The sequence below is a fragment of the Schistocerca americana genome, chromosome 3 (genome assembly GCF_021461395.2).
Source record: "Schistocerca americana isolate TAMUIC-IGC-003095 chromosome 3, iqSchAmer2.1, whole genome shotgun sequence".
NCBI lineage: Eukaryota > Metazoa > Arthropoda > Insecta > Orthoptera > Acrididae > Schistocerca > Schistocerca americana.
In genome coordinates this window covers 885,394,864-885,414,515 of record NC_060121.1, presented here as the reverse complement: position 1 = coordinate 885,414,515, position 19,652 = coordinate 885,394,864, and the positions used below count along the sequence as shown (strand labels likewise).

Genomic DNA, 19,652 nt, shown 5'->3' with positions numbered 1-19,652 from the left:
TGGAGCTGTACACAGATGGCATATTGGTTACTACAAATAAACACCGTTAAAATAAGTAATTCATTTTTCCTAAGAAGTGTAACAGCATATAAGGTATAATAGTAATCTCAAAACTCAAAATAAAAACATCTAGTGGCTGAGTTGATGTATCATTTACATTACTTAAAGGTAGCAAAAATGAATTAATAAAACCAATAATTTAATAAGCAGTTCAATTGGTGAGTGGGCATTGCTTGAACTTTTAAAAATTACTGAGATATGACCATTGTATAAAAAGGGTGCAATGACTGACATGAACAATTACAGGCCAATCTCATCGACTTCAGCACTTGACAAGCTGCATGAAACAGTAATTCTAGACCAAATTGAATCCATCTTCTGTAAATACTCAATATTAAACAACTTGCAGCACAGGTTCTGAAAAGGATGATCCACAACAACAGCAGTAGCAACTTTTTCAATGAACTGCTGAACAGACTGGATAAAGAAAACAAAGTAATTGGGACTTTTCTAGATTTGTCTAAAGCATTTGATTCTGTGAATCATGCAGTGCTATTATCCAACTTAGATAGGTTTTATAAGAGGAGCAGCATCAAAATTCTTAATAATCTTATACCCAAGGTAGAAGACAGTGCACTAAACTAAGTTATAACAATGAAAGTAAGCTCCAAACAGTAAAATCAGCATTCAGAACTTTCAACTGTGGAATCCCACAGGAAAGTATACTTTGGCCAGTCTTGTTTCTTGTGTATAAATAGCACAGCCAAAAAACTCAAAACTATCAAACTATGCTAATGATATATCATTTACTAGTTGGGGGCTTACTGAGCACCTAGCATTCCAAAGCAATAAAGAGAACTTTGAAATGACCACAGAATATTTAACAATGAATAAACTTACACTGAATAAGGACAAGCCTGTAGTAATACACTTCTTATTAAATTATAATAATATTCATATTGAATCAGTGTCTACATTTGAAGCATCTGATAAACATAAGTTTTTAGGCATTTTGATTGATGAACATCTCACATGGAAAGAATGTAACAGCTACATCTGTAAAAAGGTTACCAGCAATATTTGCTTACTAAAACATCTTGCAAATATGCCAAATAAACTGGTACACCTGCCTGATATCGTATAGGGCTCCCATGAGCATGCAGAAGTGGCACAGCACAATGTGGCATGGACTCAACTAATGTCTGAAGTCGTGTTGGAGGAAATTGACACCATGAATCCTGCAGGGCTGTTCATAAATCCATAAGAGTATGAGGGGGTGGAGATCTTTTGTGAAAAGCATGTTGCAAGGCATCCCAAATATGCTCAATAATGTTTATGTCTGGAGAGCTTGGTGGACAGTGGAAGTGTTTGAACTCAGAAGAGTGTTCCTTGATCCACTCTGTAGCAATTCTAGACATGTGGGGTATCATATTGCCCTGCTGGAATTGCCCAAGTCTGTCAGAATGTACGGATACGCATGATCAGACAGGATGCTTACATATTTGTTATGTGTCTAAGCCGCATCTAGACATATCAGGGGTCCCTTACCACTCCAACTGCACATGCCCTGCACCATTACAGAGCCTCCACCTGCTTGAACAGTTCCCTGCTGACATACAGGGTCCATTGATTCATGAGGTTGTCTCCATGCCTGTACATGTCCATCCACTCAATACAATTTGAAATTAGACTTGTCCGACCAAGTAACATGTGTCCAGTCATCAACAGTCCAAAGCCAGTGTTGATGGCCCCAGGTGAAGTGCAAATTTTTGTGTCATTCAGTTATCAAGGATACATGTATGGGCCTTCAGCTCTGAAAGCCCATATTGATGATGTTTCACTGAATTGTTTGTGTGCTGTCACTATTTGCTGGTACAGCACGGCAATCTGCAACAATTTGGAGAAGTGTTGCACTTCTGCCATGTTGAACATCATTGGTCCTGTTCTTGCATGAACTTTTTCTGGACACAGCGATGTCAGAGATTTGATGTTTTACCAAACTCCTTATATTCATGGTACACCTGTGAAATGGACGTATGGGAAAATCTTCATTTCATCTCTACCTTGGAGATGCTTTGTTCCATCGTTCATGCACTGACTATAACATCACATTCAAACTCTCTTAAATCTTGATAACCTATCATTGTAGCAGCAGTAACTGATCTAACAACTGTGTCAGACACTTGTTGTCTTATATAGGCATTGCTGGCTGCAATGCTGTATTCTGCCTGTTTAGACATTTCTGTATTTGTATATGCATGCGTATACAGTTTCTTTGGTGTTTCAGTATATAATACCCCCCCACCCCTTTCTTTAAATGAGTGTACTACAGTTAAATTTGCTCACATTTGCAATATGGGTCTGAAATTTGAGATGCGGCACTCCCAGCCTTCATGGATAGGATTTTCAGGCTTCTAAAGAGAGCAATTATGATAATTGCCAATACAAGCAGATGCCAGTGCTGTAGACTACTTCAAAAATTAAAAAATTACTGACTGTGTATTTGTTGTATGACTATAAGACTATAATATTTGTAAAAGAGAATGATGAAATAAGTGCAATGAACAGAGAGATCCATAATTACTGTACAGAAGCCAGATGTGACTATCGTAGGATAGTTACTAACAAAGGAGCTATAGATTACAGTTCCTTTGAAACTGGGAGACAACTCCATAACAAGTTTCCATATAATATAAAGCAGCTCCATGGAAATCTTTTTAAGGGCAAGTTTCTAAATGGAAGTCTTTGAGTACAAGAGTTGTTATGGTGGTAATGGTGTCGTGAGAGGGTTTATTGTGTGGTGTACATGAAAAATTTGTTGTGTTGATGTTAATGTTGTTTGACCATAGCATTCCACTGCCTGCTACTGAAAGTTGGAATATAATGGAAGTTGATAGTGGATCAAAAGTAATAAAAGAAAGTGCAGAGGTAGTAACCCATACAGTAGACTCCAATCCAGGAAGTCCGCAGAAGTCGTCAAAAGACCTGTGGAATGACTAAGAAGAGAAGCTTTAAAATTGGAAGAAGAAAGGGACACACTTCTTACAACGTTAAACACACTTAAGAATTCTGAGATGATGATTGAATTGTCTGAAAGTGATAGGGAGCATGTGTTGCACTATGCAGATCATATAGCTAACCACTGTTTAACTGTGGAGGTCCTTGTGAAGACTACACATGATGGAACCCAGGAGGCAGATCTGCATCAAGTGAATGGTTTTATTGATTCACTTGTAATCAGATTACGTGAAGATCATTTTGGAAAAAAATCCAAGTGTATCGCATTCATGAATTTGTGTTCATCACATACATCCATTGGAAACATTGACAAGAATTTTGAAAGTACAATCTTGGGCTGTACACTGGATGATCAGAAAAGGATAAAGAAATGGTTGCAAGGTTTATTAGATTACATAGACACTTTGTCTGTGTAGAAGTTATGTTGTGTCTTCCAAGAGTGATGAGATTGCACAGTTTTAGCACTGGAAATGCTTTACAAAATTCCATTCCCAATATTTACAGTATAAGCATCGTAATTGAGACACAACAATTGACAAGAACAAACTTAGAATTAAGTTTCAGAAATATTACAATTTTTGTGTTTCAGCTTTTGTGGCTAATTTGGGAAAGCATATTCGATGTGTTGTAAAGGAATTTCATTTGTATTGTTATTTTATAGCTGTTCATAGTTAATGTAAAAATTGCACAGCTGCTTTGGAAATATGGATGACATTTATTGCTTCATATAAAGACAGTTTATGACACTGTGAGGTTACTAGTAAAGACATAACTACCACTGGTAGCAATTATGTTTAGAATATAATATATCAAAGACATCATATTGAGGAATATAGGTGATATAACTTCATATTAGTTAAATGTCATTCTTTGTTTCAGATATGTGATATTTTATGAAATAAAACAGTTAGTTACATCTTTCAAAAACGTGTTTACTGCCATAGTGGTGTGAACATTTTTCATTTGTGAAAATTGTGGTTTTCAGTATTTTCTTATCAATTGTTTTATTGGAAATCGAGCAATATTAACAGTTGGCTGGAAATGGTAGGTGCTATCATTTCTGCCGTCCTAGATTTTGTTGCTTAAATATAAATTTTCTAAAGCTTGAATTATATTTGGCCAGGAAAATCCATTTTTGCTTATGGGGTGCTGGAGAATAACTTCTTGTGACATAAGATTTGCACTATGTCAGATAGAATCAATTGATAGTTTACTTAACTGCATTTAAATGCAGTAGAACAACAGTGATCTTGTACTTAAAACTCCTCTGCTCATTTATTTTGGCAAAAGTAAAGCATTTGCAAAATATTAAGGTAGCTCTTGGATAAAGCATTATGTTGTAGGCAGTTTCAAATTACTGTTACTGGAAACATCACTCGTGTGTAAGTGTGGGAACTGGAAAATTAGTTTAAGTTTGATAGAGGCATCATAACTAACTAATTTGCTGAATGTCCATCAGTTTCAGCTGAAAATGTTGCTACCAGCTCACTGCCTTTTTTATGATACTTATGAATTTTAGATGGTGTAGTAATTTGTCTTAAAAGTGATAACTTTTAATTCCTTAAAAGTATCAATAATAAGCATAAGCTCTCCTTGTTTCACTGCTAATTTCTTCTTAAATACATCGAATGATCATATTCTACATTATTTTCAAACAAAAATTTTGGTGCAAATGTATATGCAGCTTTGTTGCAGTAAATCTATTTTTATACAGTTATAATATTATAATAGTGGCTTATTACATATGTTTTGTAGTGTGTACAGGAATAATCCTCAGTAAATTGACATAAATTATTGCTTCTATGCTTCATATTCAAATTAGAAGGAGTTTAATAACTTGAAAATTTCAGGCTTGGAAATAATATGAGAGTACCTTAATTAAACAGACATTACTTTTTGCAAGTTTCTGACATAGAAGTGCTTGTAACTTGAGCTTGTTATCTTGGTGTTTGCTGCGTAGCTTAAAGTTTCCGACATATGAAAGTCAGAAGGATGTGACATTTCTTACCTTCAGTACTTAAACTATTTATGTATTTTATATTCTGTATTGTCACACATTATGCAAGTTCCTGATGCCTTAAAAAATAAAAAAAGATTTTTGTAATTGCTGTATGGTTTGCACACATCTTCCTCACTTGGGGCACATGGTTAATTCACTAATTATTTTGCAGTGTACTATGAATGACAACAACTGTTCCATTATTGTATTGCAAAATAAGAATGATTAAAATACATAATTGTGCCAAACAGTTGTTAATTGAAAAATGTTTATACTCACTTAAAGAATTCTGAGCTGCAATATAAATAGTTTCACTTTTTTAAATTACAGTATATTAGTGGTAGCAAATCTTTATATTAGAGAGTGTAGTGTGCTACTTGATTTATATGTTACTGTAAAAGTAAGATAATTGGTAAATCCTAGAATTAACCAGTGAAATCTAAGATTTACCATTGATGTGTAGTATAAATTTCTAATTATATGCATAGATTTTGAACTTCTACCAAGAGACATTGGTAAACTTTAGGATTTACCAATGCAAACTGGTAAAAGCTGGGTCAAAGACTCCTGCATCCATCGTGCAGGTTCAGACAGGTTTCATTGTTGCCAGTTTTGTGTTTAGAAGAGTTTCTTTGTTGGCAATTATGAGTTCTCAGTCTGCTCATGGCTGCTTAGTTTCAGTACATCCTAAAATTTACCAACGTCTCTTGGTAAAAGTTCAAAATCTATACATACAATAAGAAATTTCGGACTTTTACCATACCGTGATGGTAAGTCTTAAGTTTCACCAATTAATTCTAGGATGTACCAATCATCTTACTTTACAGTAGCATATGTATTTATTAATTATGTTTATGGCATGATATCAACAAAAAAATGCAAAAAAAATTATGATGTCAAAGACTGTAAAGTTAATACGAACAAATAAAGATTATTGTTGTTGTTGTTGTTGTTATTGTTATTATTTCTATTTTTCTCAGACCTTAGGTCTGGTTAAAAATGGAAAGTGACACAGACCTTGATCAAGCGTGACTTCCTTTTAACTGTATGGTATATGTTACATTGTATTTAGGAACTTTCAGGTTATTGAACACGTATCAATAATTACGGATTTCTATAGTTGTATATATACGTTTGGGTGTAGCTGTATTGTGTTGATGTACTGGTGGATATTGTGTGGTATGACTCCTATAGTTGATAGTATAATCGGTATAATGTTAACTTTATACTGATGCCACATGTCCTTGACTTCCTCAGCCAGTTGGATGTATTTTTCAATTTTTTCTCCTGTTTTCTTCTGTATATTTGTTGTATTGGGTATGGATATTTCGATTAGTTGTGTTAATTTCTTCTTTTTATTGGTGAGTATGATGTCAGGTTTGTTGTGTGGTGTTGTTTTATCTGTTATAATGGTTCTGTTCCAGTATAATTTGTATTCATCAGTCTCCAGTACATTTTGTGGTGCATACTTGTATGTGGGAACGTGTTGTTTTATTAGTTTATGTTTTATGACAAGTTGTTGATGTATTATTTTTGCTACATTGTCATGTCTTCTGGGGTATTCTGTATTTGCTAGTATTGTACATCCACTGTTTCTATTTGTTGTTTGCAAAGTCTGCATTTATTTGTTGTGGTATTGGGATCTTTAATAATATGCTTGCTCTAATATCTGGTGTTTATTGTTTGATCCTGTATTGCAGTCATGAATCCTTCCATCTCACTGTATATATTGCCTTTTCTTAGCCATGTGTTGGATGCATCTTGATCGATGTGTGGCTGTATTAGATGATACGGGTGCTTGCCATGTAGTGTTTTCTTTTTCCAATTTATTTTCTTCATATCTGTTGATGTTATGTCATCTAAAGGGTTGTAGAAGTAGTTATGAAATTGCAGTGGTGTAGCCGATGTATTTATATGAGTGATTGCTTTGTGTATTTTGCTAGTTTCTGCTCGTTCTAGAAAGAATTTTCTTAAATTGTCTACCTGTCCATAATGTAGGTTTTTTATGTCGATGAATCCCCTTCCTCCTTCCTTTCTGCTTAATGTGAATCTTTCTGTTGCTGAATGTATGTGATGTATTCTATATTTGTGGCATTGTGATCGTGTAAGTGTATTGAGTGCTTCTAGGTCTGTGTTACTCCATTTCACTACTCCAAATGAGTAGGTCAATACTGGTATAGCATAAGTATTTATAGCTTTTGTCTTGTTTCTTGCTGTCAATTCTGTTTTCAGTATTTTTGTTAGTCTTTGTCTATATTTTTCTTTTAGTTCTTCTTTAATATTTGTATTATCTATTCCTATTTTTTGCCTGTATCCTAGATATTTATAGGCATCTGTTTTTTCCATCGCTTCTATGGAGTCACGGTGGTTATTCAATATGTAATCTTCTTGTTTAGTGTGTTTTCCCTTGACTATGCTATTTTTCTTACATTTGTCTGTTCCAAAAGCCATATTTATATCATTGATGAATACTTCTGTTATCTTTAGTAATTGGTTGAGTTGTTGATTGGTTGCTGCCAGTAGTTTTAGATCACCCATGTATAGCAAATGTATGATTTTGTGTGGGTATGTTCCAGTAATATTATATCCATAATTTGTATTATTTAGCATGTTGGATAGTGGGTTCAGAGCAAGACAGAACCAGAAAGGACTTAATGAGTCTCCTTGGTATATTCCACGCTTAATCTGTATTGGCTGTGATGTGATATTATCTGAATTTGTTTGGATATTAAGTGTGGTTTTCCAGTTTTTCATTACTATGTTTAGGAACTGTATCAATTTAGGATCTACTTTGTATGTTTCCAATATCTGTAGTAACCATGAGTGGGGTACACTATCAAAAGCTTTTTGGTAATCAATGTATGCATAGTATAGCGACCTTTGTTTAGTTTTAGCTTGATATGTCACCTCTGCATCTATTATCGTTGCTCTTTACATCCTCGTGCTCCTTTGCAACAGCCTTTTTGTTCTTCATTTATAATTTTGTTCTGTGTTGTATGTGTCATTAATTTCTGTGTAATGACTGAAGTTAATATTTTGTATATTGTTGGTAGGCATGTTATGGGGCGATATTTAGCTGGGTTTGCTGTGTCTGCTTGATCTTTAGGTTTCAGATAAGTTATTCCATGTGTAAGTGTATCAGGGAATGTGTATGGGTCTGCAATGTAACTGTTAACTAATTTAGTTAGATGTGAATGTGCTGAGGTGAATTTCTTTATCCAGAAATTTGCTATTTTATCTTTTCCAGGGGCTTTCCAATTGTGAGTAGAATTAATTGCTTGGGTGACTTCATGTTGCAAAATTACTTCAGGCATTTGTGGTAACATCTTGTATGTATCTGTTTCTGCTTGTATCCACCGTGCATGCCTGTTATGTTGTACCGGGTTTGACCATATGTTGCTCCAGAAGTTTTCCATGTCTGTTATGTTTGGTGAATTGTCTATTTTAATGTGTGTGTTATCTATTGTCTGGTAAAATTTCTTTTGGTTTGTGTTGAATGTTTGGTTTTGTTTCCTTCTATTTTCACTTTTTTTGTATCTTCTAAGCCGTTTGGCCAATTCTTGTAATTTCTGCTTCTTTTCATCTAATTGCTCTATCACTTCTTATTGTGAGATTTTACCTAACCTTTTTCGTTTTTTTCTGACATTTCATTTCTTATAAATTGTGTTAGCTGTCCGATGTCTTTTCTCAGTTTTTCTATTCTGATATGTAGCCTGTGTTGCCATGCTGGTTTTGTGGGTTTCTTCTGTGTGTTGGTTGGTTCTGATCTCTGCCTAGTGTGTATATTTAGTGAAGTGAGTGCTCCTACATAAACAAGTAGTTGTAACTCTTCCATAGTTGTGTTTTCATTTATTTTGATGTGTATGATTGTGTTGATAGTTTTTATTGTTGTTTCGACTTTTGGGTTATTTGGCGGTCTATGCAAGAATGGTCTAATGTCTGTATTCGTGTCTTTGTATTCTACATATGTCAGCTGAAATTTTTCTTCTATATCTAACATGTGTGTCACTTCATGTTCTATTTGTGCTTGTTCTGGTGGCTGTCTTAAGATTTTGTTTTCCTCTGACTGTTTAATTGATGCATGTTGTTCTTTGTTTGTTTGCTCTGGGATGTTTGAGTCCATTACTGTATTTTCTTCTTCTTCTGAGTGCACATTATTTTGTTCCAGTATTTGTTGTACTTGTTGTTTGATGTTTTCTAATTCTGACTGGGGTATCCTGTTATTTTTTATTATTACACGGATCTGATCAGCTAGTCGTTGTTCTGTTAAAAATTTTAATTCGGGGTATCTGGTAATAAATGTTGTGTATACTTGTGATCTGTATCCAGTTGTGTTGGTTCCTAGGTTTGTTGCTTGGTAATAACAGAACATGAGGTGTCGATTAACTTCATCTGACCATCTCATCCTCTGTCTTTGTTTTCCTTCTAGGGTGGTTGCATGAAGCATATCCTGCAAAACACCTCTATTTGGATTTGAATCATTTTCCAGTTGGCTAGCAGTGTCATTACCATTGTGGGCGGGCATAGGGTTCAAGCGTCATCTCTGACCATGACGGTGCTTGTCCGAGGCTTCTTTAGTTCTGTCCTGAACCAACTAATCACACTAAAAGGGGGGTTAGCCCTATTAGTGGTTTGTTCTTTTTGTCGCCTTTTATGACTGGCAGAACATACCGGAGGCCTATTCTTTTCCCGGGCCTCCACGGGAACTATTATTATAATTATTATTATTATTATTATTGACTGATCACAGTATTCAGGAAATCCAGATTTGAGTTCTAGTCTGGCAGGAATTTCAGTTGACACTAAATATTTATTACAGTTTTTAGGAATGGCTTTTTAGATAAGATTTCCATTAATTTTCCAGGCAGGAGTCCCTATTGCTTGAGCCATTTCTATGGGTAGCTTTTCAAAGCCCCACACTGAGATACAGGGCTACATTCTGTGCTCATCAACTGTGTTTTCATAGTAAATGTCTTCCCACTGCCCCTAATGTGTCTCAAGTTTTAGAGAACTTTTCATTTATTTTTCATGTAGGGTACATTTATGTGTGAGCTACAATGTATTTTAGAATCTCTAAGAGTTACGTTGAATTTAAAATTGCCAGAACTTCTACTAAAGAGAAATGGAAAATGTTCTTACCATTTTAAACATTTATGTTACACTTTCTTCAACAAAATTGTTGCACAAAACATTCAACCTATTGAAATGATTAGTTGATATATCTGACTGTTTTAGGGTCAATTAAATCAAAAAGTTCTGTTCCTGTTTGAATTCACAAATCTAAATTGTTGTAGAGGCAAACAAGCAGTTTAGCTGGTATGTCTGTATTGAATGATTGTATTGTTTTTTTTTTTTGTTTTTTTTTTAAGGGCCTGAACATGCTGTTGGATGTTGGTGCTGATCCCAGTAGTGTGGATGACTGTGGAGTGTCACTGCTTCACATGTTGGCTTCTAGGTCTGTGGACCATAAGGTAATGTAATTTTGTTTGTGTCAAAAGTTAAGGATTCTTTGAGACCTATGAAACCACTTTACACATCGAGATAATGTGTACGGTGTCAATATTGCAACTCATGACACTGTAAGTTTATCAGAAAACTCATCATGGCTTGTGAGTGACAAATATTGTGTACAGTGTGTCAGTACTGGTGGCATACAGACTGCCTGTATAAGAATAGAGGTCCTCTCATGGTGATATAGGATGCACACTAGATCCCCACACTTGTAGATTGACTCATTTGATCCACTGAATGTGGTCTGAAATAATGCTGCCAATTGCCCTTTGAGGGTTGGAAATGATCTGTGGCAATGGTACACTTTCTCAGTGTAGAACATTTTGTGCATCTTCAATTGGATTTAAGTGTAAGGAGCGAGTTGATCATTCTAGATGCATGTAGAAACTCATCTTATGTAGCTAATTTGCTTTGGATCTTCTCTATCTCTTCTATCAACCCTATCTGGTACGGATCCCACACTGCTGAGCAATATCAAGCAGTGGGCAAACAAGTGTACTGTAACCTATTTCCTTTGTTTTCAGATTGCATTTCCTCAGGATTCTTCCAATGAATCTCAGTCTGGCATCTGTTTTACCAATGATCAACTTTATATGATCATTCCATTTTAAATCACTCCTACCAGCATCCATGATGTCAGTGATTCAGCCAGTTAATGCCACAGTTGCTCTGCAAGTTGTCTGGCCTGAAGTGATGCGATACTGCAAGGACTCGAACTCACATGGCTTGCCAGCACTGCAATACTGGATGACATACACATCCGATACTGGATGACGCAAAATATCTAAAGGCCAGATACAACATGTTCACTTCAATTTGATCATCCCCTTGCTGGAGTGAGAAGATTACCATATATTCTTTCTGTGATGATGATGAGGGCATTTGTACAGCTGTGGATATCGTGTTTCGGCATTCATCACTACCGAAGTGGGTTGCCAGTTTGAGTCCATACCGTTTGTTCTCCAAGCTATATAACCTCTGCAGCATTGAGTGCTGCCACACCACAGCCTGCCCCTTCACAGTGCGGTGGACTGGCAGAACACTGTCTTCAAATATTTGAGGCAGCACTTATGAACCCTGGGAGCCAGTGGACAGAGTCCTTACCCTGGGTTCTACTTAGTGTCTGTTATACATTCAAAGAAGACTTCAAAGCATCTTTGCCAGAGATTTTATATGGAAAGCCACTCAACGTACCAGCAGATTTCATATATCTAGTACAACCACCAGCAACTACAGAGCTACAAGCAATACCCCATGGAGTGAAATACCATACTGCATGAATGTGAATACTGCAGCCCCTGTCCTGCAGCTTACCAAAATTTGTTGTACACAAAGTCCTGTCAGACTGTGAGTGCATAATGTTACAGAACAATACAATCAGACTAGCACTGCATATTTTGGACCACACAGAGTACTAAATCTGGGAGACATTACATTCAGTATACTACCAAATGTGAAGCCAGTCACCATTCCCAAGCATCACTTGAAACACACATGGATTTTGTGAGATACACCCAGCACACATGATGCAACAGTTGCTTGAACAGAAAATAACACTCACATTGCCATGTTGCATGGTGGAACTTCAAACATTCAGTATACTACAGCATTTTAAGCTGAACCTTGATGTGCAACAATTCCAGCCAAATGGAGTAAGTGTAAATTTGGTGGACGATTTTGTCATCATTGAAAGACAGCATGAGGAATGGCAGGTAGAGAACTGCTTTATTTAGAGAAAGTTCACTCACAGCTAGAAGCTACACAGTGGCATTGAATCAGGGCTGATAATATCAAACCTATAAACCAGTGGTTTCATAATCCTCACAGCTGGTAGGAAACAGTCTCCTCGCAAGTACACATGAAGAAAAAGACAACACCACACCACCTCTTTCATCACCACCACAACCAACCAGTCCACAACAATGACAAGAACAACCAGAGAACTTCAACACTGACCAGCAAACCTGCTATAGGCTTATCTGACACCCCACATACATTACCCATTATCACCTGTGCTAAAGGAAGGGAGAAATGGAGGGGAAACCATTACAATGTTTCTTCTCCAAGAAATGGTCCTGTCATTTACTTCCTTGCAGCTAGCATGGTACCACTGGTCATGCACAACTGTGCATAGAATACATCAGCATCTGTGAACTCCATCAACCTCACTGTGCCATCAGTTTCCCACTGCCAGTGCCCTGCACTGGGGCGAGGGGAGGGTGGAGGTGTCTGTGAGGCTTCACCGTAAATGATGTAAAATATTACATAAATAAGACTCTTTGGCAGTGATATGTGTTCAGCCCTCCCTCAGGAAGGAATATCTTTGACACACTAGCCTGCTCAGTTTACTGTGGACAGTTGTATTATGCACATGCGTTTCTGTTGTACATCCATTGTTGGTAATTTTGTGTATTAACTGCATTTACTAGCATTCTGCTTCATTCCGCAAGCATTCCCCATTGAATCACTACACATATATGACTGAATACAGGATTTTAGTCAACACTATTGAGGTACTTAATTACATTTTTAATTTCCTTACCAGAGCCTGAAATAATTGCAATTTGTCTGTATCTATGAGGCATTGCTACTTGTATATGCTCTATTATTGTAACCCTTGAACTGTTCATGCCAGTCTTTTGAGCCACCTCAAGAAAGTGATTATTAAATGTGAGTTGGAAAGCGAAAAGGGACCTCTTTTCAGTATAAGCAAATACATTCAATGATGACTAAAATATTGGTTTTAGTTTTTTTTATGTTTTGTAATAGTTTATTGAATTCTGTTGTTTGAATCCAACAAGACTCAATAATATCATTGAAAGCAATCAATGCCAATCTTCTGCAAAGGGGCATCTTGTCATTATGAGGAAATAACACTGACCCGACTAGAGGCCCTTTTTCAAAATTTCACAGCTGTGTATGCAACACTTCACAAAATCTTATGGTCTATGGGTAGCATCTTTGATTCATAATCAAAATGTCTTTGGTCCCGGGTTTGAATCCCACCACTGCTTAAATTTTGATTAATAATCAGCATTGGCAGCCAAAGACATCCGGCATAAGAAGTCACCCCTCATTCTGCCAATGACCTTGTCAAAGAGGCGAAGGTGTGGACAGAGGTTCAGGGCACTCTCTTGTCCTAGGGTTGGGAAACTGCCCCTAAAGGTGGAGCTCAGGAATAGAGAAATACAAATCGCTGAGGAATGAAATAAATAGGAAGTGCAGGGAAACTATGACAAAACGGCTACAGGAAAAATGTGAAGACAGCAAAAAAGAAATGATTGTTGGAAGCACAGACTCAGCATACAGGAAATTCAACAGCATGAGGATGCAGAAGACAATGGAAACCACTGCATTAAAGACACACAACGTGTATCCATAGGCCTGTAATTGAAGAAGTGTCATGATGATCACTCCATTGGCAAAATATTCCAAAAGTCCTCCATTTGTATCTCCAAGAAGGGACTTCCAACAGGAAGGTTACTAAGAGAAAAAGATTTAATAATCAATGGAAGGACAATGTTCTGTGAGTCAGGGCATGGAACATCAGAAAATTGAATGTGGTAGGGAAACTAGAAGATCTGAGAAGGGAAATGCAAAGAATTGATCTCGACATAGTAGAGGTTAGTGAAGTGAAGTGGAAAGAAGATAAGGATTTCTGATCAGATAAGTATATGGTAATATCAACAGCAGCAAAAAATGGTATAACAGGAGTAGAATTCGTTATGAATAGGAGGGTAGGGCAGAAAGTGTGTTACTTAAACAGTTCAGTGATAAGGTTGTTCCTATCAGAATCGGCAGCAAACCAGCACCGACAATGATAGTGCAGGTATACAAGCCGATGTCGCAAGCTGAAGATGAAGATGAAGAGATAGAGAAAGTGTATGAGGATATTGAAAGGGTAACACAGTATGTAAAGGGATATGAAAATCTAATAGTAATGGGAGACTGGAATCCAGTTGTAGGGGAAGGAGTAGAAGAAAAGGTTACAGAAGACTATGGGCATGGGACAAGGAAAGGGAGAGCAGAAAGACTAATTGAGTTCTGTAACAAGTTTCAGCTGGTAATAGTGAATATTCTGCTCAAGAATCACAAGAGGAGGAGGTATACTTGGAAAACGCCGAGAGATATGGGAAGATTTCAGTTAGATTACATCATGGTCAGACAGAGACTCCAAAATCAGATACTGGATTCTAATGCATACTCAGGAGCAAACATAGACTCAGATTACAATATAATAGTGATGAAGAGTATTCTGAAGATTAAGACATTATTCAGAAAGAATCAATACACAAAGAAGTGGGATACGGAAGTACTAAGGAATGACAAGATACAGTTGAAGTTCTCTAAGGCTATAGCTACAGCAATAAGGAATAGCTCAGTAGGCAGTACAGTTGAAGAGGAGTGGAAATTTCTAAAAAGGGTCATCACAGAAGTTGGGAAGGAAAACATAGGTACAAAGAAGGTAACTGTGAAGAAATCATGGGTAACAGCAGAAGAAATACTTCAGCTTATTGATGAAAGGATGAAGTACAAAAATGTTCTGGGAAACTCAGGAATAGAGAAATACAAGTCACTGAGAAATGAAATAAATAGGAAGTGCAGGGAAGCTAAGACAAAATGTGTGCAGGAAAAATGTGAAGACAGTGAAAAAGAAATGATTGTTGGAAGCACAGACTCAGTATACAGGAAACAAACTTAGGTGACATTAAAAGCAAGGGTGATAACAGTAAGAGAGGAATTCCACTGTTAAATGCAGAGGAGAGAGTGGATAGGGGAAAAGAATACATTGAAAGCCTCTATGAGGGGGGAAGAATTGTCTGATGTGATAGGAGAAGAAACAGGAGTCGATTTAGAAGAGATAGGGGATCCAGTATTAGAATCAGAATTTAAAAGACCTTTGGAGGACTTAAGAACAAATAAGACAGAAGGGTTAGATAACATTCCATCAGAATTTCTAAACTCATTGGGGGAAGTGGCAACAAAATGACTATTCTCGTTGGTGTGTAGAATGTATGAGTCTGGCAACATACCATCTGACTTTTGGAAAAGCATCATCCACACAATTCCGAAGATGGCAAGAGCTGACAAGTGTGAGAATTACCACGCAATCCACTTAACAGCTCATGCATCCAAGTTGCTTACAAGAATAATATACAGAATAATGTGAAAAATATGTAAAAATCAGCCGGTTGGTTACATATTTTTCAAATTTGTGTATACGGTTGCTGCAAATGTGAGACATGTTCAAAATTGTACAGAAGACTGGAAAAGAAAATTGAGGATGCACTAGATGACAATCAGTTTGGCTTTAGGAAAGGTAAAGGCACAAGACAGGCAATTCTGACTTTGTGGTTAATAATGGAAGCAAAGCTGAAGAAAAATCAAGACACGTTCATAGGCTTTGTCAACCTGGGGAAAGCATTCAATAATGTAAAATGATGCAAGATGTTCAAAATTCTGAGAAAAGTAGGGGTAAGGTATGGGGAGAGATGGGTCATTTACAATATGTACAAAAGCCAACAGGGAATGATAAGAGTGGAAGACCAAGAACAAAGTGCTTGTATTAGAAATGATGTAATGTAAGGATGTAGCCTTTTCCTCCTACTGTTCAATCTGTACATCGAGGAAGCAATGATGGAAATAAAAGAAAGGTTCAGGAGTGTAATTAAAATTCAAGGTGAAATGATATGAGTGATACAATTCACTGATGGCGTTGCTATCCTGAGTGAAAGTGGAAAAGAATTAACATGATCCGCTGAACAGAATGAACAGTCTAATGAGTAAAGAATATGGATTAAGAGTAAATAAAAGAAAGACAAAAGTTATGAGAAGTAGTAGAAATGAGAACAGTGAGAAATTTAACATCAGGATTGATGGTCACGAAGTAGACGAAGTTAAGGGATTTTGCTACCTAGCCAGTAAAATAACCACTGATAGAGTGAGCAAGGAGGACGTCAAAAGTAGACTAGGAATGGCAAAAAGGGCATTCCTGGCCAAGAGAAGTCTACTAATATCAAATGTCGGCTTTAATTTGTGGAAGTAATTTCTGAGAAAGTATGACTGGGGTACAGCATTGTATGTTAGTGAAACATGAACTGTGGGAAAACTGGAACGGAACAGAATCAAAGCATTTGAGCTACAGACAAATGTTAAAAATTAGGTGAACTGATAAAGTAAGGAAAGAGGAGGTTCTGGGCAGAATCAGTGAGGAATGGATTATGTGGAAAACACTGGTAAGGAGAAGGAACAGGAGGATAGGATGTCTGTTAAGACGTGAGGGAATGACTTCCATGGTACTAAAGGGAGCCGTAGAGGGCAAAAACTGTAGAAGAAGACAGAGATTGGAATAGATCCAGCAAATAATTGAGGATGTAGGTTGCAAGTGCTACTCTGAGATGAAGAGGTTACCACAGGAGAGGAATTTGTGGCAGGTCGCATGAAACCAGTCAGAAGACTGATGGGAAAAAAATGGCTTTTTAAGGAGCTCTGAGTTGTTTTGTACAAAAGAGAAACATTTTATAATTAGTTCCAAATGAAACAAGTGGTCCATTTTTATATTAGAGTTATAAATGACTACAGATGTTGCCATTTTGCAATTGGTCATAATATAGACAATGTCACCATCATCATTTAATAGTTCCAGTTTCCCATGTACTGGTAATGAGCCTCTTCCACTTCGTCCTGTCCAGATACACCTGTTCATGGAGAACATCATCCACTGTTCATCCTCTGATCACTAGATCAGCCTTGATCAAGTCCATCCATCAGGTTTGAGGTCTTCCTTGTGGAAATTTCGTCTCTGCTGCTTGCAGTCTTGATGATTCTCTTTTTGTAAGGGTGCATGTTTCAATACCACAGGTCAATCTTCTTCTTCTTCTTCTTTCTTCTTTACCATCGCCTTGTCCCACATCACATAGGGTCGGCATTGCTCTTCTGGGTCCTTCTCCTCCATAGTACTCTATCTATTGTCTCTTTCTTCTTCCATCCTTTCTCCCTTAAGTCCCCGGATATCTTATCCTTCCACCTCATCTTTGGTCTTCCTCTCCTTCTCGCTCCTTCAATCTTTATATCTTCACCTCTGTTTCCGATATACTCTTCCCCTTTCCTCTGTAAGTGTTAGTACCACCTTAGTCTGCTCTCTTGTATATTTCTCCCCATGGGTCCCACTTTCAAAGCTCCTCTAACAAATTCATTTCTAATCCTGTCCTTCCTTGTTACCCCACACATCCACCTCAGCATCCTCATTTCCTCCACTTCCATCTTCCTTTCCTGGGCTACTGTGATTGGCCATGTCTCTGCCACGTATATCATAGCAGTCCTTACCACTGACTTGTACACTTTCCCTTTCAAGCCAATGCTCACCTTCTTGTCATACAACACTCCACTCATTTTCCTCCAGTTGTTCCAACCGCAATTTATTCGGTGTTGTATCTCGCTTTCCAGTCCTCTGTCCCTCTGTATGTATGACCTCAGGTATTTCAATTTGCAGACCAATTTCAGCTCATCATCCTGGATCTTGCAAGACCTCATCTGCATATCCTTCAGTGCTAAATATTCGACTTTGTCCTGCTAATTTTCATCTCTCTTTCTTCTAGTGCCTTCCTCCAATCCTCCAGCTTTTCCTCAAGTTTGTCAATGCTCTGCTCACAAAGAACTACATAATCCGCAAACATCCGCATTCCACGGCGCTTCCTTCTTCACATCTTTCACCGACACATCCATAATCAGGTCAAAGAGGTAGGGACTAAGCACAAACCCTTGACGTAACCCTACTTTTAATAGAAACTCCTTTGTCATGCCCACACTACTTCTCACCTGTGTCATTGCTCCTCTGTACATTTCCTTCACTAACCTCACATACTTCTCTGGCACGCACTGCTCTCTCATGCTTCTCCATATTCCTTCCCTTGGGAGTCTGTCATATGTTTTCTCCAAATCAATGAAAGCCATATGTAGATCAGCTTGTAGCTTCCCGTGTCTCTCCACTATCCACCTTAAAGCATGTATTGCATCAATTGTTCCTCTTCCAGGCATTAACCCAAACTGTTCTTCACACACCACAGTCTCCTTTTGTAATCTTGCTTCTATAACTCTTTCCCAAATTTTCATTGTGTGCCATCAGTTTAATACCTCTATAGTTAATGCAGTCCTGCACATCACCTTTCCCCTTAAATATTGGGATCAGTACACTAGTTCTCCACTCGTCTGGCATCTCCTCCTGTTGCCAAATCTTCTTCATTAAATCCAAAAGGAGCTCAATTCCCTTTTTACCGAGACACTTCCATACCTCAATGGGGATCTGGTCTGGGCCAACTGCCTTCCCATTTTTCATCTTTTCAACTGCCCGTTCGACTTCATCTCTACTTATATTCATCATTAATCCTTCATTTGCCCCTCCTTCCTCAGTTTTCACTCTTACATTTTCTGCATTCAGCAATTTCTCAAAATAATTCAACAACCTGTGGATTATTTTTCCATGGTCATGCAGAATTATTCCTGTTTCATCTTTAATTTGTTTTATTGCTGTTAGATCCTTAGAAACTTTATCTCTTGATTTGCCTATCTGTATCAGTTGTCTCATATCCTGATTTTTCTGTAGTTGTTTGTGTGCCTCCCTTACTGATCTGGCTTTAGCTTTAGCCATGGCTCATTTTGTCTCCTTTTTTGCACTTTTGTATGCTTGCCCATCCTCAGCGCTTCTGGACATACCCCACTTCCTCTTAGTGTCTTTCTTTTCCTTCAGAACCTTCTGCACCTCTTCATTCCACCATCATGCTTCCTTACCTTATGGCACTCCTCTGCCAGATGTTAACCCAAACACTTCCTCCCCGGTCTTCCTTATAATAGCACTATTTACTTTCCACCACTCCTGCACACTCTCTGCCAATTTTACTTTTCCCAGTACTTTTTCAGTAAACTCCTCTCTCAAATTTTTATCCTTTAATCTCCACCACTTAATTTTCCTTTCAGGTTGATTTATGTTTCTCTGTCTTTTACATACTTTCATCTCACAATCCGCTACAATCAACTTATGTTGTGTTGCTATTCCTTCGCTGTATATGACCTTAGTCTTCTGCACCTCCCCACTATTTTTCCTTCTACATAATATGTAATGAATTTG

The 19,652-nt window shown here is 37.3% G+C and overlaps 1 protein-coding gene across 1 annotated transcript in view; it reads left to right on the top strand.

The window, feature by feature from the left end:
• LOC124605330 (serine/threonine-protein phosphatase 6 regulatory ankyrin repeat subunit B-like) overlaps window positions 1-19,652 on the top strand; it is a 353,003-nt gene that overhangs the window by 225,631 nt on the left and 107,720 nt on the right. The window contains exon 11 of the mRNA XM_047136936.1: window positions 10,387-10,488. Coding sequence (XP_046992892.1) covers window positions 10,387-10,488 — 102 coding nt within the window. The remainder of the gene's footprint in view (window positions 1-10,386; window positions 10,489-19,652) is intronic.